This window comes from Hydra vulgaris, chromosome 06 (genome assembly GCF_038396675.1).
Source record: "Hydra vulgaris chromosome 06, alternate assembly HydraT2T_AEP".
Lineage (NCBI taxonomy): Eukaryota > Metazoa > Cnidaria > Hydrozoa > Anthoathecata > Hydridae > Hydra > Hydra vulgaris.
The window spans coordinates 9,588,389-9,615,000 of record NC_088925.1 but is presented as its reverse complement, the minus strand read 5'-3'; the positions used below and the strand labels follow the sequence as shown (position 1 = coordinate 9,615,000).

The 26,612-nt window shown below is 28.4% G+C and overlaps 1 protein-coding gene and 1 long non-coding RNA gene across 3 annotated transcripts in view; both read right to left on the bottom strand.

The window, feature by feature from the left end:
* LOC136081635 (uncharacterized) overlaps nt 1-4,730 on the bottom strand; it is a 7,220-nt gene extending 2,490 nt beyond the window's left edge. For both annotated transcript variants that reach the window (XR_010638967.1, XR_010638966.1), the window contains exons 1-3: nt 4,523-4,730; nt 4,149-4,217; nt 3,881-4,008 (exon numbers count right to left, since the gene is read on the bottom strand). This is a non-coding gene — a long non-coding RNA (uncharacterized LOC136081635). The remainder of the gene's footprint in view (nt 1-3,880; nt 4,009-4,148; nt 4,218-4,522) is intronic.
* Nucleotides 4,731-8,971: 4,241 nt separating this feature from the next.
* On the bottom strand, nt 8,972-13,005 carry LOC136081176 (uncharacterized). The gene is made up of 3 exons (XM_065798473.1): nt 12,978-13,005; nt 11,444-11,590; nt 8,972-9,420 (listed from the first exon to the last, which is right to left on the bottom strand). Exons 1-3 carry the CDS (start codon nt 13,003-13,005, stop codon nt 8,972-8,974), a joined length of 624 nt encoding a protein of 207 aa, XP_065654545.1.
* Nucleotides 13,006-26,612: the final 13,607 nt, after the last annotated feature.

Here is a 26,612-nt window from a genome sequence, read left to right as displayed (position 1 = left end):
AAAAAAAGGGCCTAACCTACAAGCAATGTGATGAAAAATATCAAATATCAGTAAGTGGTGTTAGGAAGATGTGTATAAAGTATGAAACAGCTGGTTCTGCTGAAAATCAGAAAAGACTTGGTCGCCCCATTAATACTTTAACAATAACCAATATCTTAATTGCACTGATAAAAAAAAAAATTCAACAATAACCTAAAGGCAGATTGTTGAAAATCTTAAATTAAATGTTTTCTATTGAACTGTACAGAGAAGACTTAATTTAAGTGGTTTAATAATTTAGGTGGTTTAAATAAACCTTCTCCAGAAAAGTAAACCTCTTTTGGAACTTAGTGTTATAGACTGATAAGAATAAATGTCAAATACTTGGCTTAAAAAACGACAAAGAGTTTGGCGCAGACCTTGTGATGCACTCTTGGATAGAAATTTTACAAAAATAGTCTAGCATGGAGGTGGTTCGCCTATGGCTCGGGGATGTTTTGATTCAAATAGTGTGGGACGACTGGTGAATGTTGAATGTATAATCACAGGGAAGTTGTATGTTGATTGGCTTTCAAAAAATTAATGTCAATCCGTTTAAGAATTGATAGCAAATTTTTTTTCACCATGACAACGACCCTAAACACACATGCAAAGCGACACAACAGTTCTTAAAAAAAGTAAAGCTAACATCCTTAAATGGCCGCCACAAAGTCCAGACCTTAACCCTGTTGAAAATATATATGGGCAATTTTGAAATCTAAAATAATTGTAAAATAGCTTATTTCATTTAATAGAGTTACTTTTACAATGATTTAAAAAAAATTATAAATATTTTTTTCCTTGATTACAATCAAATTTAAAAAAAACATACAATTTTTGAAGTTATATAGATTCCAATGTAAATAATTTGGTTTTTATTGTTAGAGTTCTGAATTTATCAAAAATGTTAATGCTATACGTGTATATATATATATATATATATATATATATATATATATATATACATATATATATATACATATATATATATACATATATATATATCTATATATTTATATATATATCTATGTATACATATATATATACAGACCTTCCAACTCTCACGGTTTTACCGTGAGACTCACGGTTTTATAACAAACCTCACGGTCTCACGGTTGAACCAAAATTCTCACGGTAAATTTTAAAAATTTTCCGAAGAACTTTTTTTTTCAATTTACTCTAAATATTTTAGGTTAAAATAATAACAATATATATTCTGAAAAAGATTGTGATTACATCAAAAACTAATGAATATTAAGTGATCAAAACAGATCATAAAACCGGCTCCAACTAATAAATAGATTTAAACATGAGTTTTTTTATAAATTAAATCCGAATTTTAAGAAATGGCGTCAAAGCAAACATATAAATGCAAATTTAACTCAACATGGTGCCAAGATTACCCTGTTAGGGCTGTTAAAGGTAATATTTACCAATTTTACTGTGTTCCGTGTGTTAAAAAACTAACTTGTCATCATCAAGGAGTTAAAGATGTATCTGATCATTGCAAAAAAAACAGTCACAAAGCAAATGTTATTGCATTAAAAAAGCAAACTTCTTTAAATAACTTTTTAAAAACTTACACAACATTAGATAATCAAGTAATTAATGCTGAAGTCATGGTAACAAATTTTTTGGTTCAGCACAACATTTCTTTAGCCACCTCCGATCATCTTACATCTCTATTTAAAGAGGTTTTTCCAGACAGTAAAATAGCCAAGAGGTATGCAGCAAGTCGAACTAAAACAATGGCTATTATAAACGAATCATTTGCTCCGCATTGTCGAAATTACATTGTAGAACATTGTAAAGTTCATCCATATTCCTTAGGCACAGATGGATCGAATGACTTTGGCATTGATAAGATGAATCCTATATGTATCAAAATATTTGATGCTAACCGCTCAAAAACAATAACATGTCATTTCTTTGATATGTGCTTAACATCTGGAGTTGATTGTGCAAATGCTGCTGTTATCTTTTCTTCTATAGAAAAAAATTCGAAGTATATGAAATTCCATGGGAAAATTGCATAAGTTTAAGTGTTGATAATACAAACTCTATGATTGCATCAAGATTTTTAGAAAAAAATAATAATATCTTTATTGATGGCTGCCATTGTCATCTTGCACACTTAGCTGCTAGTAAAGCACATGATGTTTTTTGTGATTATATTGGATTAAATGTCTAAAATCTTATGATTGATTTGTACTATTGGTTTGATAAGAGTGCAAAACAAAAAAAGGCAAATTGAGAGAGTATTTTGAATTTTGTAATCAAGAATATCAAGGCATTCTAAAACATCTATCAGTTAGATGGCTATCTTTAGAGAAATGTATTTCAAGAGCTATTGTCAAGTATACAAGCCTGAAAGCTTATTTTTCAAGTGAAAGTTTTGCTGATGAAAGGTTTAAGCGTTTATATGACAAATTTCATAATCCAATTTTGAAACCAGCAACACTTTTTCTAACTTCAGCATTACCTTTGTTTTTACATTTCAATCTACTGTTGCAGCGAGAAGAGCCAACAATTCATTGTCTAAAATCAGCAATGGAAAGTCTAGGCAAAAAGCTGGCTAAGCGCATTATTCTACCAAACAAACTGAAAAACATTTCATCGGTTTTAGAAATAGACTTAGAAGATTCAAAAAATTATATTGATACGCAAGATATTTATCTTGGAGTTCTAACAAAACAAAAACTCAGGCAACTCTTTGAAACAGGAGATATTTCACAAAAACAAAAGAATTTTGATGATGCTGCTTACTATTTTTTTAAGTCGTCTCTTAAATATATTAAGCACAAATTTCCTCTTAACGACGATTTAATTGTTAATGCTGGTTGGGTGGATGTTTTAGACCGTGAAAACTCGAAGTGGGAGCAAGTTCAGTATTTTTATGACCGGTTCCCACACTTGATGAATGGTATCAAACCTGATGAATTGTATGAGGAGTTTAGCGATTATCAGATTTTAAAGAACAATGATTTTGATAATGTTTTTGAGGAAGCTAAGATACCTGAAAAGATTCTTGATGATATTGGAGGTGAACCTTTGTTTCACTACAGAATTGACATTTTATGGTACCATATTTCAAAAATGGTTATTCCCAACACATTAGTTAAACATTTTAAACTGCTACCAAAATTAGTTGAAATTGTTCTTAATATTCCCCACAGTAACGCTGAGTTAGAACGATTGTTTAGTATTGTAAAAAAAAAACAAATGTCTTGAGAGATCAGCATTACAGTTGGATGGGACATTATCAAGTATTTTAGCTATGAAAACAATGTTTCCTGAGGCTACTATACCGTGTTTTAAGTGGAAACCATCTGAACAGCTGTTAAAAACATCAAAAAAAGCAACAAAAATGTACAATGCTAAACATAATGAATAAATATTATTTATTTATTTATAAAATGTAACTTTTCATTCTATTTTAATTTTTCTTGTTCGAAAAAAAGCCCTTTTTTTTTAATTTTACGCTTCCCAAGGTTTTTGTGTAAATCTCAAGGTTTTTTTTAATGAATCTCAAGGTTTTAAAAAAAAAAGGTTGGAAGGTCTGATATATATATACGTATATACATATATATATATATGTATATACATATATATATATATACGTATATATAGATATATATAAATATATATATATATATATATATATACATATATATACATATATATATATATATATATCATATATATATATATATATATATATATATATATATATATATATATATATATATATATATATATATATATATATATATAAATATAGACATATACATTTTATGGAAGTCAAATTTTACAATTAAAAATAGTCACAATTCCATACATAAATTGACTAAATTAAACTTACTTGAATAGTTGTAACTATAAACTATCAATTTAAATCATATAATGTACTTTGTTCATAAGATGGAAACCAGTTAAAACCATATCATTTCTCTATCTTTGATCCACCAGATTTACTTAATAAACTTACACCTAAAATCAAATTATCATATGTCAAAAAAATTTAAACAGTATTATTAAAATCAGATATGACTAATAGTTATTATTAAGTTTTATTTATTCTTCACCATATAAAAAGTTAAATGCAAAGAGAAACACAATCATTCACTAACATAATTACTTTCATTCTTTTTTGGAGTCCTCTGTAGTTGTAAAATTAAATCCTTCGCCTACTTTTTTATCTAATAATAGATACTTATAAGTAAGCAAAACAAATATAAACAAAAATGTAAAAACTAAAACGTAGACCCAGTGCAAACAGATTACGATATATATCTAGGCAATCATAATACAATAAACAGATTCAAAATTTTACTTATCCCAAAATAAAAATAAGACTTATTAGATGTTTATTTGATATAGTACTTCACCGTTAATTATAGAACTTTATTTGATATAGTACTTCACCATTAATATAAAACTATAACAGTTTTTTTATTCATATAAAACAATTAAAATAGCAATGAGTACTGTAAAATTTAATGACCTCCAGTAACTTTAAATTTTTTAACTCTAAGCTTGTTCCATGAATAATCAATTGGAAAACTATTATAGGCAGCTTTCATTGCATGAACACCAGTTGACAAAAATAACCAACCATCTTCTACCCAACAACATAGAGCAACAGCCTCTGCTTCAATCTGTTTTTTAAATAAACAACTTCAGCCCAAGATTGTTAAGTCATTGTAATAGATCATCTAAAAAAAAACCATAATTTGTTTTATTTACATATATATATAAATATATATAATAGTAAATATATATATATTTATATATACATATATGTTTATATTATATATATATATATATATATATATATATATATATATATATATATATATATATATATATATATATATATATATATATATATATATATAGTATATATATATATATATATATATATATATATATATATATATATATATATATATATATATATATACATTTATAAACAAATATATATGTTTATATGTATATATATATGTATATATACATATATATATATATAATATATATATATATATACATATACACACATATATATACATATAATATATATATGTATATATATATATATATATATATATATATATATATATATATATATATATAATGTATGTATATATATATGTATATATACATATATATATATATACAAATATATATATATATATATATATATATATATATACATTTATAAACAAATATATATGTTTATATGTATATATATATATATATATATATATATATATATATATATATATATATATATATGTATATATTATATATACATATATATATATATATAAAAATACATATACACACACATATATATATATATATGTATATATATAAAATGTATGTATATATATGTATATATATATATATATATATATATATATGTATATATTTCTGATATATATATATATATATATATATATATATATATATATATATATATATATATATATATTCATAATTAAATGCATTAATACATAATATTAAAATAAATAAAAATGCATATCAAAGGTATGTGATAAATAATAAATGTTAGAATTATATATACAACACTAACTCTAAAATTAGGACTAGAAATATAAACATTATATATACATATATAAAATGTATATATTTCTTTTATATATATTCATAAATTTACCCAAATATATATGCATAAATACATATTATTAAAATAATTAAAAATGTATGATAAAAAATAAATGTTAGAATTAAATATACAACACCAACTCTATAATTAGGACTTAATACTTTTCCTATTAAAATTAGAAGTTTTTCAAAAAAATGGAAATAAAGTTTCATATCCAAACGTGTTTTTATATAAAAAAAACTTAATAATGCATACTTTCATTATTGGTCGAAGATTTTATACTGAATATTTGCTTGATAATTAGGGTAAGGTGTTTAAAGTTTTTCAAATAAATAAAAAAATTAGTCTGTGAACAGACTAAATTTAGTCTGACTTATTATGTTTTATTAATTTTGATATTACTTAAAACATCTGAATCTTATTAAAATTAAGTGCTATTTTGAACTTAGAAATAACATATTTAATACAACTTTGCAATTTATTAAAATGGTCATTTTCAAATAAATAAATCATCAACAAAAATAACCTGAATAAACCGAATATACTCTGAGATTTATGTATATTATATACAATTTGATGCAAAATCTAAAAGTTTTAAATTAGCCGCAATAAAAAGAAGTTATAAAACATAACTTTATCAAAATATTTTTTTTATACCATCTGCATGTATTCTATTAAGTTTTAGTTGCCTTTTCTTTACGGCAAATTATTTTTGTAATGGCTAGTTAATGAGACAATAATTTTCAATGTGTCACTTCCTCAACGTTGTCAAAACAACGTTTAATTAACGTTGGCAAAATAACACTTTTTCAACGTTTTTTAACTACCACATTTTCAACGTTGGTATATGTAACGTTGAATAAGCGTTGTTTCATAAATAGCTTAAATACGTTGAAAAAGCAGCTTATGTCTAACTTTGGTAAACCTTCAACTTTGCGACGTTTTTACAGTGATTATTTGCGTACTTTTATTCAACGTTGAATAAACGCGGTTTTTTGAGAAGATAATATAAGTTGATATTTATACGCTTATTCAACGTTGAAAATGTGACGTTTAAAAAGCGGTTTATTTTTAACGTTGATGAAGCATAGATTTTGAATCGTCTTTAAAATGGCTTTTTGCGTAAGTTGATTCCACGTTGAATAAACGTCTTATTTTGAGAAGCTAAATTACGTTACAATTTCAACGCTTATTCAACGTTTAAATTTACCGCAATTTAGTATACAATAACAAACATTGATTCAACGTTGAAAGCGCGTTGTTTTTGTGACTGTAACGCTTTTTCTACGCCGCGACCGGTTTTCAACGTTGATTCAACGCTGACATGTTTGCTGGGTAAAGTAAATTTGGAACTTTCAAATGATTCAGTAATATATTGTGTTATTTGGAGTATAGCGTGTTCAGTGGAGTTATTTTTTTTAAACCCATATTGATTTTTGTATAGGATATTATTTTGAGAAAGATGATTAAAAATTTAATTATTAAGAATTCTCTCTATAATCTTTGAGAAAACAGAGAGAACAGATATTGGACGGTAATTACTAACATTAAGTAAGTCTCCACCTTTAAATATTGGTGAAACTCTAGCTATTTTTAATTCATCAGGAAAAATTCCTTGTTGAATTGAACATTTAAATATTTTAAAAAGGATATTTTTTATGATATCATATGAATCAATGACAATGTTTCCATTGATATCATCAGGACCGACTGCTCTATTTAACTTTAGCATTTTAAAAGCTCTATCAAATTCATCAAAAGACAATTCAAAAGAATTTAGATAAGATATTAAAGGAAAACTACATCTGTTTATTGTTTTGTTTATGTTTGAAATTTTTTTTGCTAAATTTGGTCCAACTGAAGTAAAGAATTCATTCATTTTATTAGCTACCACTCCTGGATCATCAAATATTTTATTATCAATTTTAATAGCTTTAGGTAAAGAGCTAGCTTTCAATTTCTTATTGCCTGTAATTTATCTTAAAACTTGCCATGTTTGCTTTGAATTATCTTTATATTTTTCTAGTAAATTTATGTAGTATCTTTTTTTTAAATTTTTTCTTTGCATTTCAAATTTTTTAGCGTAATTCTTATAAATTGTTTTACTTTCTAATGTTCTCGTTTTTAAATACTTTATATACAACTTTTGCTTAACTTTAGAACTTTTTCTGAGATCTTTTGTAATCCATGGTGACGTGAAATATTTTTTTTTTTTTTAGTATTTTATGTTTAGGAAAATTAATATCATAAATTTCAAAAAATGTTTTTAAAAACGAATTATAAGCTAAATTAGCATCATTAGAATCATTAGAATGTTTCCAATAAAGTAAAGATAATTGTTCCTTAAAAGCAGAGCAATTCGCTTCCGTAAAAAAACGTTTGATGAAAGGTTTATTATGGTGTAGAATTTATTTGATGTTTGTGTTTATGGAGAAAAAAATGGGAAAGTGATCAGAGACGTCAATTTTAATAATACCTTTTTTTAAAGATAAGTTAAAAACGTCAGTTGTAATTATATTATCTAATATAGAGGCTGATGTTCATGATATTCTGGTAGGCTTATTTATTAACGGTATCGCTCCAATTTCGAAAATGTCATTGTAAAACTTTTTAATGTTAGTATTAGTGTGGTATTCAAAACAGTTTAAATTAAAATCACCAATTATGTAGTTTAATTTCTTTTCATGTGAACTTTTTTTAATTAATCATTATGTAAAAAGGCATTAAAATCCTCAATTACGCCATTTGGTGGGCGATAACAACAACTTAAAATTATATTTTTGGCATTTTTAGTTAAAATTTCAATACTTAAAACCTCTTTATCGCCATCAGAAATGCTTAAGTCTGGCCTGTTAATAAACCGCAAGTATTCATTCACGTAAAAAAGAATGCCACCACCTTGCTTTTTATTTTTACGCGCTAAAGAAATTAAATTAAAACCTGGAAGGTGGAGATTTGAGTTTTTAACATCATCAGAACTGCACCATGTCTCTGTAATGCATATTATGTTAAAAATATTAGAAGTTTCTTCTATATTACTATGAAAAGTATCAAAGTTTTTTTTTAAACTTCTTATATTAAAATGAACAACATTAAGAAAATCCCTATTAAGATAATCTTTCAATTCATTGTTATAAAAATAAGAGCAGTTTTGCAGAGCACTTGCTTCACTAAAATAATTTATGTCAGGACCGGATTCATTATCAAGTAAAAAATCATTAATTTGAAAAAAGTTAAATGAAATTGACTCAAAATTTAGTTGGTTTGAATCCATTTCAGAATTTAAATAATTTTATAACTATGAATTGAAAAAAAAAAAAAAATTTACTTAAAATCGCGTGTGAATAATTTGTTATAAGTAACCTTAGCATACTTTCCTTTACTTCGTAGCTCCTTTGCTTCTGCGAATAACTTTCTTCTTATTTCCATAGGACGTTCGCTAAAATCTTCATTTATAAACAAATTTTCATTCCAGAGTTTTGCCTTTACGAACTTATCCAAAATCGCGTTCTTGTCTTTATAGTTTAAAAATTTTACAACAATAGTTCTATTTATTCTTTTAACACCCATCACCTTTTTTCCAACTCTATGGGCTCTCTCAATTTCGATATTACCATTTAAACCCAATTTAGTTTTTAAAATTTCTCTTATTTTACTTTCAGTTTCTTGCCAGGTTTCAATTTCTTTTTCTTCTATACCATTAAATCTCAAATTATTTCTGCGACTCCTATCTTCAAGTTCAGCCAACTTATCTTTAATAACGTTATCATTTTCTATATTTATTTTTGTGTCGTTCAGTTGATATACTTTGTTTTTTTTGTTTTTTTTTGTTTTTTTGTTTTTTTAATACAGTCATTATTAGATATTTCAAAAACAAATAATATTTACATGTCTCCAGTTTATATAAATGTCCACCACAAATATTAACAATGCTGTTTTACGCATGCGCGTTTGACATTTTGACTCTGCGAGTTAAAATAATAAACTTAAAAATTCGTGGTTGATTATATAAAGTGCTGGCTACTAACTCATGCATTTAAAAAATATACGCAAGTCCGTCGCACCACAGGGCTACTAGGGACTTACTTGTCGTTGTCGTTGAAAATATATATTATTTGTTGAAAATATATATTAACATATATTAGTAGTACTATCTAGTTGTAAGGAAACTCGCAGAAGAATAAGAAAAGTCTTTTCATCGAGAACGTTTAAAATACAAAATAAACTAAAAATTTAAAGAGTAAATCTATAAAACACACATTAATTTTTGAGGTCTACTGTTCAGTAATATTTTACTATGTATAGTTACTAACAATTTTTATTATTTTTATTTTTTTAATTTATGTTTTATTTCTTTTTTATTTATTTATTTTTATATCTTAAATTGTTCTTTTATCTTTAATACATATCGATAAAATTGTTTTTTTTAATTATGAGATCTTTTAGTTTTTTCTTCAGGGCAATAAGATTATCCAATTTAGTAAGTTCTATATTTTGAGGTATTGTTTTGTTGTATAAATAGGGGCCACGGTATACAATTGAAAATCTCGAAAATTTTGTTTTTTTTATGTGCAGTGTAAATTTTCCGGTTCCTCGTGTGATATATCTGTTGGCGTTGGTTTAAAAAAAGTTATTAGTAAAATGAGTTGGGAAAAGTCCGAGCTTTTATTTGAGCATAAATAAAACATTTTGGTAGATGTTAATTTGATAGATATTTAAAGCATTCAAGTTTTTAAGTAAAGGATCGGTATGAGTGAATTTATTTTTATTATAAATCAATCATGATGCATGTTTTTGGTTTGTATATAGAGAACTTAATTTAGATTTATTTATACTTTCCCAGGCAATATTAGCATATGTTAGATAACTTTGTATATAAGAAAAGTAGAGAATTTTCAGATTCTCCTGGGAAAGTATAGTTATGACTTTGTAAAGTATGCCGATACTTTTTGATACTTTTTCATTTATTTTTATTGGAATGAAACAAGATGTATTTTGTTTTTTCTTGATTTAAAGATAATTTATTTACTTTAAACCAAATGTTTAGACTCTCAAGGTAATTGTTCGCAGATTCAAAGAGATTTTCAATTGGTGCTGATGAATAAAATAAATTTGTGTCATCAGCAAACATTATTGCATCGAGTTTTTTTAGTGATTGTGGAAGATCGTTAATGTAATTTAAAAATAAAAAAGGACCAAGAATGGAACCTTGGGGAACTCCTTAAATATTCTAATTTACTAAAAATTTTATTTTTAGTAAACTAGAATATTTATTATCGTTCGAAATAACACATTGTTGTCTGTTGCACAGATAACTTTTAAACCAATCTAGGCTAGTATTTTTTGTTCCGTATTTTTCCATTTTTTTGAGTAAGATATCATGATTAATTGTGTCAAATACTTTGGATAGGTCTATAAAAGTTCCTAATACAAATTGCTTTTTATTAAAAGAATCACTTATGCTATTAACTAAATCTAAAATTGCATGTTCTGTTGAGTGCTGTGCTTGAAAGCCGAGTTGTTTTTTATTTAAGAATTTGTTTTGAATTAGGTATTCATATAATCTATTGTAGATTATTTGTTCAAGTATTTTAGAAAAGGTTGGAAGTATTTAGATTGGTCTGTAACTGTTTATTAGAAATGTTTCACCGGTTTTAAAAATAGGTACAATTTTAACTACCTTTAATTTATCTGGTACAGTTCCAGTTGTAATTGATGATTTAAATATTTTGAAAATAGGTTTGCGTATCTTCGAAAAGACATTAACGACGATATTACTGCAAATGTCATCTATACCTGGAGACTTGTTTGCTTTAAGAGAGTTTATTGCATTTTCGAGTTCATCACTTTTTAGTTCTTTAAATATTAATTCGTTGTTGACACTAGTTAGATAAGTTTCAAATGAATTGTTTGGACAATTGACTTTTGAAGCTAGATTTGGGCCTATGTTGAAAAAAAAAACTATTATATTTTTCTGAAATTGCATTATTATTGTCATACTCTTTATTATCTATGACAATTTGAGCAGGTAAACTATTTATTTTGCAGGTTTTTATCCCAATTATTTCTTTCATGATATCCCAAGTTTTCTTAATATCACCATTTGTGTTTTTTATTTTATTTGAGTAATAGTTTTTCTTTGAACTTTTTTAATTTTTTCAAACAAGTTTTTATACTGTTTGTAAACATTTAGGTTTGCCTCATTTCTATTTTTTAAGTATTTAATATAAAGTTTTTGTGTTTTTTTTGAGGATTTTTTAATACCTTTAGTGATCCATGAACATTTTAAGTGTCTTTCTTTTATTAATTTTACTTTAATTGGGAAGTGCATATTATAGTTTTTTAGGCAATTTTTTTCAAAGTTATTATAAGCAGAGTTAGTGTGCCCAAGATTGCATTCATGGTATACCTTATCCCACTCTTCTGCCGACAGTGAGTCTTTAAATTGTTGAATAGCAAATTTGTTGATTTTTCTTTTATAAGTTTTAATTTTGCAACTATTATTAGATTTTATATCTTGTATTAAGGAGAAGAAAATAGGAAAATGATCAGATATATCTGCCTTTATTATTCCTGCCTTTAGAGAAGTATCAAAGAATGAATTAGTTAATATATTGTCTATTGCAGTAATTGAAGTTGGAGTTACTCGAGTTGGTTTGTTAATAATTGGAAGATGTAATGTTTGTTTATAAAAACTTTTTGATGAAATGTATTTTCAATGTATCTTTAGTTCTGATTTCAAAAATAAAACCAGATTTAAGCTAGCATCAATACTTTTTAAGGTATTCTTTTTATTATGTTAACCAACTGTAAAGCATCTTTTAAAAAGAAGTTTCACCTAATGACTACCAATATTATAATAAAGTTAAAAAGAAAGTCTGATGTTATCTCAAGCATTTGTCAAACTTATGGTATAAATGAATTTAAATTAAAAGATGATTGACGCTATCTTCTATAAATACTTTAATCTTCTCTTACCAAAGAATATATATAGCCTCCCATCAAGTCTGTGCCCCATTGATCCAAGTATCTTTTTTCTATGCTGCAATGCTTTGCTATAACCTATGACGATATTCTCTTTCATAATGTCTACATTTTTTCTAAAAATATTTAAGTTTGAGACAAGTAGTGCAACTTTAGAAACATACAACCTAAGCATGAAAACCATTATTTTAAAATCACCACAAACATTTGAACTCCTTGTAGTTTGTTTTATTAGAAGATTTTTTAACATTATTATAGTTTTCGTAATCTTTCACTGCTTGCTCACAGAATCCTTCATTACTTGCTCATTCACAGAATGAGCAAAGCAGTGAAGGATGTTAATTACCATTGTGAAGTATGCAATCAACCGTCATTTGCTAGTAAAATGTTTAAATCCCAAAGCAAAAAGGTGCCATTGTAAAAGCAAGTATTCTTTATATGGTAAAAGATTTCAAATATTTACAATGATAAGTTAGGTTTAAACCTCTGATAAATTATTTAGTTTATTCTGAGTTGAAAAGTTGGGTTTAAGACATCTCAGACTCAGACAAAAAAAACCTTTATCATTATTATTTTTTTTTTTGATTTTCATTTTGACTGAATGTGCAATGATTCTTCTTTCTGCAAAATATAGCTAATGGATTTAAATATCGTGATAAATCAATAGCAATAACTGACATGCATTTATTGATTAACAATGCTTCTATGAAGCCGAATCTTATTTCTTCTAATTTAATTTTATTATTAGTTAGTATTTCTGGTAAGCGTTTGTTTAGTACAAGAACGAGATTAATAGCAGATTGGTAAGATATCTGAGTCATTTTTTAATTTTAGTAATATTGATACAATTGGCTTTATTTCTTACCTATCAAATGAAAGCTGGAATTACGAATTTTCCTTTTTTTCTACATCTAAAAAGTATTGGAACATCATTTCAAATCATCTTCGTTGTAATGACCGTTTTATTGCAATAAAAATAATGTAAAAAACAAGATAAAACCTTTTTATCCAAACTATGTTTATAAAATGTAAATTTGTTAAGTATTTTTATGGAATATATGGTCCATCACTAGGACCAACTCATAAAAAGACGTATTCTAGATACGTGTCTAAATAACTCTCCTATAGAATCAACGGGTTCTTTTTTGTCTAAAATTCACTGCCCATACTTGGATCCTTAGTGGAGTTTTACAGTGTAATATTTTAGGTTTAACGTTATTCTAATATAGTCAAAGATTTATCCTCTATAATAAAATATCTTAAATATTTTCAAATGGTATAAGCTGACGATATCAAACTAAATAAAAGTGTTTTCAAACAGGTCGGAAAAACTGACATTTGCCCTTCTCCCTTTGAACCATGCCTTGTAATTAGATCACGGTTTGGATTGAGCAAAGTTCCATAGCTAGATTAAAGAATTGAAGCCATTTTTTTGTTTGTGTTATGTTCAGAGGTTAGAGTTACTATCTAAAATATAGTGTGAGAAAAACTATAAGATGGCTAAATATGTTCTTCCGGAAAAATAATAGTACTTCCAAGTGACATATGGATTGAATTTGAAACTTTAAAAAAAGTTCCTTTTGATCCAGACAACTATGATGATGTTGATATTTTTATTAGAGGTGAAATCTAAAGAAAAAAAGAAGAACAAATGCATGAAGCATTAAAAAACATCAAGACACAACGATTGATGTTCTAAAAAAATATTATACCAGTAATGATGGATATACAAAAAAAAAATAAAAGTTGTTAGCAAAGATACTGTTGAAGTTACTGATAAAGTGAGAAAATGGTACACCACAATAATTCACAATTTAAAATTAAGCAAAACTAGATTTAAAACAACTTAAAATGATATTTATAATGATGCCGTTTTTGGTAAATATTACTGAGGAAATCGTATGGTAGAAATACTAATTCAGCAAACAAACTGATCCAAGCACATGGCGGTTTTTGGTAGCGTTATTATGGATCCAACAAACGAGTATTATTTTAGACAAGCTCTGTAATAAAAGCTAAAAAAAAAAAAGGTTTCATAAAGACTAGGTATTAGTGCAAGTGTATGCAACAACAGGCTTACTTTCAGGCGTTCTTGGAGCGAGTCAGTGTGTAACTATCAGCGCACTGGTTGGAATAGCACATTGGTTGGAATAGCGCTAGCTTCATCAGACGCTGCATACGGGTTTATTTTAGCTTTTATAACTTATTTACATAAACGGTATACTTTAAGCGCAAAAAGGTTTATTACGTTGTATACATCAGCCGCAGAAGCAGTTTCTTCTTTTCAAGAACGAATCAAAGGCGCTTGCGGATGGTGAGCTTTAAGTTGAAGAATTTAAAGAGCTCGAAAAAATACCGACTAATTCTAAGGTTAATTGATTAAGAAATACAAAAAATAGAGCTAGCTGACGTAGTTGACAGCCGGTCAGAAACTTTTGCAAATATATTAAGATATATCACAATGTGACAAGCTTGAAAGTTTAACAAACACTCCAGCAGTCTTTTTCAGACTTAACTGGTTTTTTTATAGGCTGCTTAGACGCTTTTGCAGGCGCTGACCGAGGCATTGTTTTAACTATGGTAGCGGGTGGTTGCTTCATACTTTTTCTTATGAAAAATAATATGGCTGCAAGGGGTCCTACTCCAATAACGACATAAGTAACAATAATATCGTTAAAGTAACAAAAGAAGAATTTTTGCTGAACTTTTGAGCTAATTTTTCTTTCAGCTTCTTCTTCCATGTTTAAAACTTTTTCTTTTTTCTTAGATAGCTAAAAATTAAAGCTGTTTTTTTTTCTGTTTAGTCGTTGCTGTTTGCCTAGCAAGTATTCTTTTTTCAGATTTCATTTTAGACTGGGGCGCTCTTTCCATTTTTTTTTTCATAAGGTCCTCGTACATACCTAATTGAGCATTGCTAACCATTAAGTTAGCTCAGAACTACTTACTAGTTACTTGTGATTACTAATATTTTGCTCAGCAAATTGTTCAGCAAACTGCTTAGTAGATTTTTTAATAGTCCAAGATGAGCGAGACCCATAACAAATCTGTGATAAAATTTATCAGCTATAACGCATAGAGTTTGCTAGAGGAAAATAATAATTTAAAAGCTAGATTGATCCTTTATCAACAATATGCAGATGCAACTAAGCTGGTCTCGAAAGAACCAGGGGATTCCTTTATACCTTTGATCCAGAAGCAACAATTAGTGCTTCACGTGGCGGCCTGATATGGCGAGCTTAGCTAGTGGTGACCTCTGTAAATCTAGGTTATTTTCGCAAACATAGTCGTCAAAGATGATAATGCACCCGTCTCCCTCCATTACTTTGCTGATAAGTTCGATAAGCTTGCGACAAACTTGAATATAAAGCAAAAGAAAGCAATTCAAAAGATGCTACCACTTGAAAGAGAAATTTACGAAATTAAAGAGAGCTTGAACTTTCAAGAAGAAAGTATAACTACAAAAATGGAAAAAATTATAACAAATTTGGGGTATGATATAAATTACCTAGTGAAAAAACTGTGGACTTAGAGAACCGCTCACGCAGAAACAATTTAAGGATCGATGGTGTAAAGGAAAAAGAAGGTGAAAGCTGGGATAATTATAGAAACTCGGTAAAAGAAATAATTAAAAATAAATCTAACATATCTGACGAAATTGATATTAAAAGAGTCCATAGTATTGGAAATGCAATAAATGATAAGTTACCAAGAGCAATAATCCTCAAACTGCTGAATTTTAGATAAAATTAAAGTTCTTAACAACGCAAAGAAATTAAAAGAGTCTGAACTATATATAAACGAAGACTACGTGAAATAAACAATAGAACATCGAAAGAAACTATGTGAAGTAGTTAAACGACTTTGTAAAGCTGGTAAGTATGCCATTCTTAAATTTGATAAAACTTATTGCAGAGATTGTAATAAATAAACAGCTGTTTTAAGCGAGCGCATTTTCTAACAAGTTTTTAATTTCTAAATAATCATTACGGCAAATGAAACATTAGACCTTAAAACGCTGCGTTTGAATATCTTTGAAATTGCTAATAAATTTTTACCACACAATCATTATGACGACTTTAGCCTTTTAAACGAAAAATACTCCAATTCTGCATATTTTGATATACAAAATTATAAATTTGAACTTAAAATTTCTATAAATAACTTGACGGTAATACACATAAACATCAGAAGTTTACTTATTAATATAGACAAATTAAAAAACTTTCTTCTTGAATGCAAACATACTTTCATTATGATCTGCCTTACAGAGACTTGGTTCTCTGATGAATCAGCAGAAACAAACTCTGACCTCCAAATTCCAAACTATCAAGAATTTTCTAAAGAAAGATCAGCAAGCAAAAGAAGAGGAATTATGAATTATATACGGAATGACCTAAACATTAAGATAAGAAATGATTTTTCAAACTCTGATGGCAATAATGAGGTCCTCACAATGGAAGTTAATAACACTCAAAGAACTTTCTAGTTTCTAAGAGCTACAGACCACCTGATGGTGATACTTGTAAATTTTCGAATTATTTGAAACATATAATTACAAATAATAGAGAACAGAAATAGTTTTTAATGTACGACAAACGTGCGGTTACTAAAAATTTCTTTGACAACATGTTTCAACTTAATATCTTTTCCATTATCAACAAACCTACCAGGGTAACTTCCAAATCTATTACTGCTATTGACAATATATTAACAAACTCAATACAAGATCCTTTTCTAAAATCAGGAATAATAAAAACAGATATTTCAGATCACTTTTCAATATACTTCTCTTTGTCACAAAATTCCTCAAAAATTGATAATTCAAAAATCTTATGTTATAAAAGAATTATCGATGAAACGTCTACTCAAAAATTTAAGGACTTGCTATCGGCAACAAATTGGCTAAAGGTCTACCAAGAATGTAACCTAGGAAACACAAACTCTGCGTACATTAATTTATAAATTTATTTATCCTACAATATAATAAAAGTTTTTCAATTCAAGAAAAAGAAATAAAAGCAAAATATTTAAATTGTCCATGGATAACAAAAGAAATAAGAAAATCCTCAAAACAAAAACAAAAACTATACGTAAAATAATTAAAAAATAGAAGCGAAGCGAACCTATCCCTCAACAAGCAATACAAAATTTGCAACAAAAAAAAAAAAATGTATATTATTCTAATCAAATACAAAAATCTAATGGAGACTTAAAAAAGACAAGGGACATTATGAAGGAAATAATTCGTAAAAGTAAATCTAGTTTTAACAAAATGCCTTCTAAAGTAATAATAAATGAAAGTGAATCAAACAATAAGCGAGATATTTCCAATGAATTTAACAACTACTTTGCTAACATTGGTGCTGATCTTGCATAAAAAATTCAATGCCCAAATAATACATTTAAAAGTTACTTAACAGGCTCACACTGCTTTTTAAATTTCAATGAAATAAATCAGGACGAACTTTATATATCTATAAAATCACTTAAAATCAAGTCCCCTGGAATCGATGATATCTCTTGCAAAGTAGTGTCAGAGATTTTTTAGGAGATACGTAATCCAATTTACCAAGTATTTAGTTCATCAGTTACAACAGGTAATGTACCTGATAAACTAAAAATCTCTAAAATTATACCAGTCTATAAATCAGGTGAAGTCAATTCTTTAAACAATTATAGACCAATCTCAATCCTTTTGGTATTCTCAAAACTTCTAGAACGAATAATTTATAATAAATTAAATAAATGTTTAAAAAGTAACAAAATTATCAATAAAGGTCAATATGGTTTTCAAAAGCTACACTCCACTGACATGCAATCCTTGACCTCTCAAATAAGATAAGTAGATCATTTTAAAAAAAATTCACATTAGGGATCTTTATTGATTTGTCAAAGGCATTTGATACCGTCAACCATAAGATTTTACTAACAAAAATGAAAAACAATGGTATAAAAAATCAAGCTTTAAATTGGTTTTAAAATTACCTTAATAACAGACAAGAGTGTGTTATTATAGATGGAAAAAGCAACTCAAATTTACTAAAAACAAAATGTGGTGTACCCCAAGGTTCCATTCTTGCTCCTCTTTTGTTTCTTATTCATATAAGCGATCTTCCAAACGCCTCTAATATCTTTAAAACTATAATGTTTGCCGACGATACAAACTTATTTTACTCGTCAAAGACAATCGAAAACCTCTTTGAAAAAAAAAATGCTGAACTAAAAAAAGTTAATATATGGTTTAAATCAAATAAACTGTCACTCAATATAGAAAAAACTAAGTATATACTATTCCACTCTAACCAACAAATTAAAGAAATACCCCTGAACCTACCAACAATTAATAAAGAAAATATAACCATCAAAAGAGCTCTGAATGCAAAGTTTTTAGGAGTTCTAATTGATGAACACATCTCCTGGAAATCCTACATAAACTACATAAACACAAAAATATCAAAGAACATAGTTTTACTTTACAAGGCAAGATAATTTTTGTAACAAAAAAATATAAAACTTATCTGCTTTTCATTCATACATAGCTTTCTCATGTATCCCAATATAGATTAGGGCAGTACCCACAAATCTAAATTAGAACCACTTTACCTACATCAAAAACACGCTTCAAGACTAGTGTATATAAAAAAACAAATTTACTCATGCTAAACCCTTACTGGAACAAATGAACGCACTAAATATATTTCAAATAAATATTTTTCAAATAAATTATTTTTTTAAATATGCTTTTCATGTTTAAATATAGTCTGGTTCCAGAGCATTTTACAGCACACTTTTTTAAAAACAATATAAATAAATACAATACAAGAGCAACAGGCAACTTTAAGATACCTTTTGAAACAACAAGACTCTCAAAATTCTCAATTACATATTGTGGTCCCTATTTATTTAACAAATTAGTTTCCAAAAACAAATCACTATTTAAACTTAAACAACGAACACTCTCTGGAAATAAAGCTAAAAACTACAACGATCAAATTAAACAACTATAAGAAATTTTTTTAATTTTAGATAAATAAATAAATGTAACTTAACTTTTAATACAAATTGATAAAAAAAGTAATAATATTAATAATATTAATAACAAGGTATATATGTAACACATACATATGTAGTGAGGAGATACGTATATATATACATACATATACCTACATATACATATACCGGATGATATTCCAGTGGAGGCATGGAAATATTTGGGAGAGATAGCAGTGGAGTTTTTGACAGGGTTATTTAACAGAACCTTGGAAGGTCAGAAGATTCAAGAATAAGGGAGATGTTCAGAGCTGTAGTAATTACAGGGGAATAAAGTTGATCAGTCACAGCCTGATAATTTGGGAAAGAGTAGTGGAAGCTCGACTTAAAGGAAAAGTAGAAATCTGTGAGCAGCAGTATGGTTTCATGCCAGCTAAGTGCACCACAGATGTTATGTTTGCTCTGAGAGTGTTAATGGAGAAGTATATGGAAGGATAGAAGGAGCTACATTGTGTGTTTGTGGACTTATAGAAAGCTTATGATAGAGTTCCGAGACAAAAGCTGTGGTATTGTATGAGGGTGGTGCAGGATATGTATGAGAACAGTGTGATAGCAGTGAGATGTGCAGTAGAAATGACAGACAGGTTTAAAGTGGAGGTAGGACTACATCAGGGAGCAGAAGTAAAACAGAGTACATGTGTGTGAATGAGAGGGCCGACGGTGGACAGGTCCAGTTACAAGGAGTTGATTTGGTGAAGGTCGACAAGTTTACCTACTTAGGGTCGAGGGTACAGAGTAATAGAGGAAGTGAAAGAGAGGTAAAGAAGAGAGTGCAGGCAGGGTGGTGAGGATGGCACAAAGTGTCTGGTGTGATCTGTGATAGAAGGCTGTCGGCTAGAATTCTCTGAGTTTTTTTGTTAACTTAATTTAGTTCCTATTTGGAGCAGTGAAAGTTATATAATACGATTTTAAAAAATTTCGAAAAATGTTAGTGGTTGGAGTAAATCCGACATCCCCTCTTAAAATAAGTCCAGAGCAAACAACTATTACTGTACCTGTATCTTACCATTAAGTCGTAATTCGGGCCGGGACCATCACAGCCGCTGTTAATTTTGAAAAGTTCAAGGTCGCAAAACGGAATGAACTCAATTTCGAAATGCGTGATATTAACAAGTTCCTTGTCTATCTGGTTTTTGGAAAAGTTTTCAAACAAAAGCTCGTGTGTTATGAGTGAATTCCTGTAACTATGATAAAAATTAATTGAATAAATAAAAATATTATGTATAAAGATAATTGCAGGTATGGGTATCATTTTGTTTGGGACAGTAGCGAACGCAGTGTCATTTGTGGAAGCTCAAGCAATTTTTGCGACAGGATCACTGAATGAAATTAAACGCCATAACAAAAAATAATCGACTATGAACAGGTTATTCGTTTGTATCAAAAGGCTTACAGAGCTAAAAATCTTCAAATAGATGAAGATTTGCTTAACATAGGTCCGAACCCAAACTCAAAGACTTTAATTACCCAGGGAAGAACAAAAAAAAAAAAGTGCGTGTTTGTTGCAATGGCTGCTATTTTTGAAGGCTAATCCGCAAATTCCTAAAGATGATGCTACATGGGCGTAATCATGACAAAGAGTAACAGTTTCAGGACCGTCGTAATTAAAAAACGGTTCGGGGAGTGGGGATACCAAATCAAGATCAGCGTTCACGTCAAGAGCAGTTTAATATTCATTAATAACAGCGTAATACAGCAATTCTGAGCTGAATTAATCAGTCCTAAGCGGGTATTTACTGATGCTTGCCGCGCATGATAAGTTATGTTAAATGGTTGTTGAAGCAATTCTTTTCTATAAATTCGTTTTCTACCAAACTTAAAAATCTGATATTTATTACTGCTACTGCCATTACTTATTTTTTTATAGTGGAATGTTTTTTCCTCTTCTGGTATACATATCATCTTCAGATCTTTAATTGAACGTTTGTAGTATTTTTCATAATAAAAATGGTTCTAATTTTTGGTAGAGAAAACAGTATCTTAACCCTTAGTCTTCAAGAGTACATCATTAAGTTGACTTGTTGAAAAGGAAATATTCAAACTGTTAAAATGATGCTCAATAAAGATCTTCTCATGTGAGACAAAAGCTTTCTTATCAAAGCAATAAGATATCAACATCTCGACATTGTTAAGTATTTATTGAAAAAATGTTCGTTTAGTAGAAACTTAATACTAGATGCAAGTTGATACTTTCGGGAGAGCTGTATATGTTAATAGTTTTGAAATAGTAAAATTTCTCATCATTGAAAAATGCAAGTGAGATTATACATCGCCTTGGCTGTGAGAAAAAAAAACAAAAAAAACAAAGAGCAATTGTCTCTTAATTTCATAGCGTTGACCACCCATGGGACCAATAAACCTGCCTATTAGTAAAGGATGACTCCATGTTAACATAAAAAAAATAGGTTGATGAGTGTGGTTCTCAGGTTTACAACTGTATCTCTAAAGCAGTTCATCAAGGTGACTTTTTATCGTTAAGATTTCTTACATAGTTATCAAACTCAGCTCAATTAGCATCGATGAGTTCACTAAGATCCTTGTTTTTTATTTTTTTTCAGGTGTACTTCCATTTTGTTTGTATACTATAATACAGTTTCATCTAATTGAAAATTTTTAGTATTACACATATGCATAATGGATAAAAAGCTTTCAAAAAATTTACTATAGCCTTTAAGAATATTGATGAGTGCTTGCTGTTATTAAAAAGCAGCTGCAAAAGTTTCTGAAAAAGACCTAAATGGCTTAAAAAACAAGCAATATGGCAAGTTTATCTCCACCCACCTATTTAGATACCAAGAGTAAAAATTAATGAAAGTAAATCTAATAAGGTTTACCAAGCTGATTTACTCTATATGCCTCATAGTAATTTCAGCAGATTTGCTTATAAATACGCTTTAATGGTTGTTGATGTGGCTGGTCGCCATGAAGATGCTGAACCTCTCACTAAAAAAACCTCTCCCACAGTTTCAAAAGCCCTTGCTCAAATATATAAAATAGGTCCTCTTACCTGGCCTAACTTGATTCATGTTGATGCTAAAAGTGAGTATAAGGGAAAAGTTACAAAACTTCTTGAAGTCTAAATCCTGCGTGCTGCTGCTAAAAATCATTGGGAATAATCAATTGTTGAAAGGTACAATTGCAAACTTGCTGAAAAATTGCTTTCCCTGCTGTAGTTAAATCAATTAATTAAAGTGTGACTTGTTTGTTACTTGAAAAACTAATTGATGCTATCAAAGTTGGAACAAACAACTTTACCTCTATAAATGCGTATTGAAATAGGTTTAAAATAAATTTTAAGACAAGAGGACAAAGAAGAGCTACTGACCAATCTGGTCTTTAATTTAATCCTTTCTATTGATTAATGTTCGACAAAAGGGGAAACCTGCATTTTGTCACATTGTTATTGGGCCAAATAGACAATTTGTTTGTGAAGACCTGTAATTGATACCACATGATACTAAACTACTTCCTAAGCAGATTCTTGGTAAGTAACTTTATGACTATATGCTAGAGTGTTGGTATCATCTTGAGTAATCCATTTTTTCGTGTAAAGAGGACTAATTCTTTTTTTCACTTGATCTAAAACTTTTTTATTGCGTCTTGCTATTAATTTTAACCTGAGTATATTTCATATCTATCTGATTTTTAAGACACTTTTTTGTACAATTTGTGTTTGAGATCTTTTTTAACGATAGTTCTGCAAACTTCCTTGGCCTCCTTTACATTATTTTCGCTAGCTTCGAGTATACTGTACATTTTAGGTCATAAGTGAACAAATTCCGAAATCCTGAGTCCTTTCTTTCATCTTTTATCTTGCCTACAACCATATAATTAGTCTTATTGAAACACGGGTGATCCTCGGGATATTTGTATGTTTTTAAAAATCTTAAAAAAATTAGAATTTTCTTTCATGTGTTTGTTAATATCTTCAATCTCCACCTTATACAAGAAGCTTTTAGTATCCTGACCAATATAAATAGGTCTATTTAGCTTTAACTTGGCTTTGGTGTTGTGGATAGCTGCAAGGTCACCATCAAATATTTTATGACTAAGATAGACAGGGTCTGCAATAATTTTCTAAAAATCGGTCTTCGTTTCCGCGAACACGATCAACACGTATTCGTTTACAAATTTTTCACAGATTTTGCCGTACACAGCGTTATTCATAACTTTAAAGAAATTCTTTTTAAAATCAAACTTTGACTTTATTCATAAGTTTGTTTTTAACTCAATGTATGATTCCAGTCATTGTTCTTGCCTAAATTTGATAGCTCTGTGAATTTTAATACTTTTTATCTTAAGTAATAATAAAACTTTAGATTTCTATAAGGTGCGATATACTATTCCTTATTTCGTAGGTTGGGTACAAGTTTTTTACAATCTGTAAATTTCATATCGATTTTCTCAACAAAATTTTTCTGGTGTTCGCTCAATTCTTCTTCTTTAATAACCATGAGCTAAAGGGTATTCATAGTGAATGTCATGTAGTTCCTTAGGATACTCAATGTCAGCCGCTACTATAAACCCTTCTTCATTATCATACAATGTTCCAAGGACTTCTTCAATTGTTGGTGGATACCACTGAAATCCTCCGAATTAAAAGTTCGGAGGATTTCAGCCTAGCCATAAAAGTTGCTTGTATGTTGATACATTATATACTTATTAGATTCAGTGCTGTTATAGTTAAGACGCTCTGGATTATATATCTCAGCAAAGCGTTTGCTCACAATTGAGATATCAGTAAGAAGTGTCAACATCAGCAAGAAGTTCCAAATCTAACTTTTTTCTTTTTCAGCATATCCCACAAAATTTCTGGAGCACTAAACTAGTAAGCTAGGTCAAGACCGCAATGAACCATTGAAGTTACCCTAAACTTTTCAAAAACATTTGCTAAAAATTTCTTATCAGTCTTAAGATAAATATCGTAATTATCACCAACGGTTTTTCAATCAAACGTCTCCCAATCATTTAGCGCATACTGATAGTCTTTAACCTAAATTCCACTCCTTGATATCTTTGAGTAGTAAGCTTTTTAATGTGGTAAGCATGTTTCATTAAATCTATCAAAGCTGTCGATGTATCCGTATGGATACGTCGGATACTATCACACTTAGCACCTTTACCCTTCAATAGTAATAGCTCGTTATATGCTAAGCCTTTTTTAGTTATAACCAAATCTTTCAATTTAAGGCTCTCTGCTAATTTATCAAAAGATGAACTCATAAACTGAAAGCTATCAATAAATTGCAATTGGCATAGTGAAAATATCATATACTTTTCCATTGTATTTGGTATGCAACTAATTTTTTCATCTCCTTTTGTTTTACCATAAGCCTGCATAATGAAATGAGAATCGTATCCGCGTAAGCTGTAAAATGCGACTGGAACTTTTTATTTAGCAAGTTTAATACACAGCTTCAGGTTGCATTTTTTGTAAGCAGCACCTCGAAACTTTGCAGTGATGTGACAATTATTGGGGCATTTATCTTTATCAAGATATTCACCGCAGATGTGGCAAACTGTTGCTTCTGCACAGGGCCGCTGAGAGGGAGGGGGCCAAAGAGACAGTTTGTCCCGGGCGGCAGATGTCGATGGGGTGCCAGATGCCGAAGTAAAATAAAAATAGTTTTTTTAATCTTAAAATGCCATAATTGAAATGTATATATTACTCGCGTTATATCATTATTTTTAGTTCCTCAAAAAAATTTTAAAATACAAACTCATCATTGATTTTGTACTCCATACGCTATTAAATTAGAGATGCCCCTTGGGATTTTGCATTCATCAGACTAAAGTACAAAAAACGTAAACGTTGATAATTAGCAATAACAAACTGTGAATACAATTTAGAAATAATTCTATTCAGAATTTAGAAAGTAATAGTAAATATTTTGAACTCTTTACGATCAACTTATTTATGGTAATTCATGTTTAAGATTTATATTTAACTATTAAAATATTGATTTATGACATTAGCTTTTTGAGTTGAGTTTATAATTTTTTGATGAGCTGGCGTAGTTGACTATGCTATTATTTTATTGATGCGTACGATTATTTACAGTAACTGTTAATAATGAATCGTAAAAAACTTTCTGGTGCCCAAATTAGGGCATTGGATTCCAAAAGGGCAAAAGAATGTGAAATATATATATATATATATATATATATATATATATATATATATATATATATATATATATATATATATATATATATATATATATATATATATATATATAGTATATATATATATATATATATATATATATATATATATATATATATATATATATATATATTATTTTCGAAGCAATTTACGAATAATAATTAATCATTTTTGAAGTCGGCCGAATTAAATAAACCAGAATAAACAATAGAATTATCGTATTATGATAGTGATGATTGCGTTGAGGATGTCCTTGATCTACATTCTTTTGATTCAGTGGAAAATGAAACAGACAACAGTTTTAATGATGAATTGAAACCCGAAGAAAATAAAGGTTTTTACACAAACAATAATTCAAAGTAGTTAAATTACTAATTAAATATTAAGTCTTAATTCATTCTTTTTAATTCAGGCGTTGAAAATGACCCAGCACTCTGGCCATCGATTCTTGAGCAAAAAGAAAAAGAAGAAATAATCAAAAAAGGTCCGTCAACTTTACCTGATGATTTCCCACGTGATGCTTCTAATAACAGGGCCTTCCCAAAAGAAGTTTTTTTCATTGCATTGCCTAATGGAGAAAAATTTCAAAGAGATTATTTGATATGGAGCCCATCGTCTAACTCTCTTCTTTGTTTCCCGTGTTCTTTATTTGGATGTGAAAATTCCGGATCCAATGAGGATCGATCTCTTCTTCTTCGCTGGAATGGAGGAATAAGAAATGACTGGAGAAAATTGAGTGATCGAATCAAAAGTCATCATAGCAAC

Bases quoted from the DNA above. Each gene is read 5' to 3' on its own strand.
- LOC136081176 (XM_065798473.1), bottom strand. From the start codon at position 13,005: ATGACGGTTGATTGCATACTTCACAATG. The intron at 11,591-12,977 runs GTAATTAACATC...TTTTCAACATAG, and splicing joins TGATTGCATACTTCACAATG to GCCCAAATCTAGCTTCAAAA. The intron at 9,421-11,443 runs GTATAGATGACA...AAATAAATATAG, and splicing joins TAAAGCAAACAAGTCTCCAG to AAAATGATAACGTTATTAAA.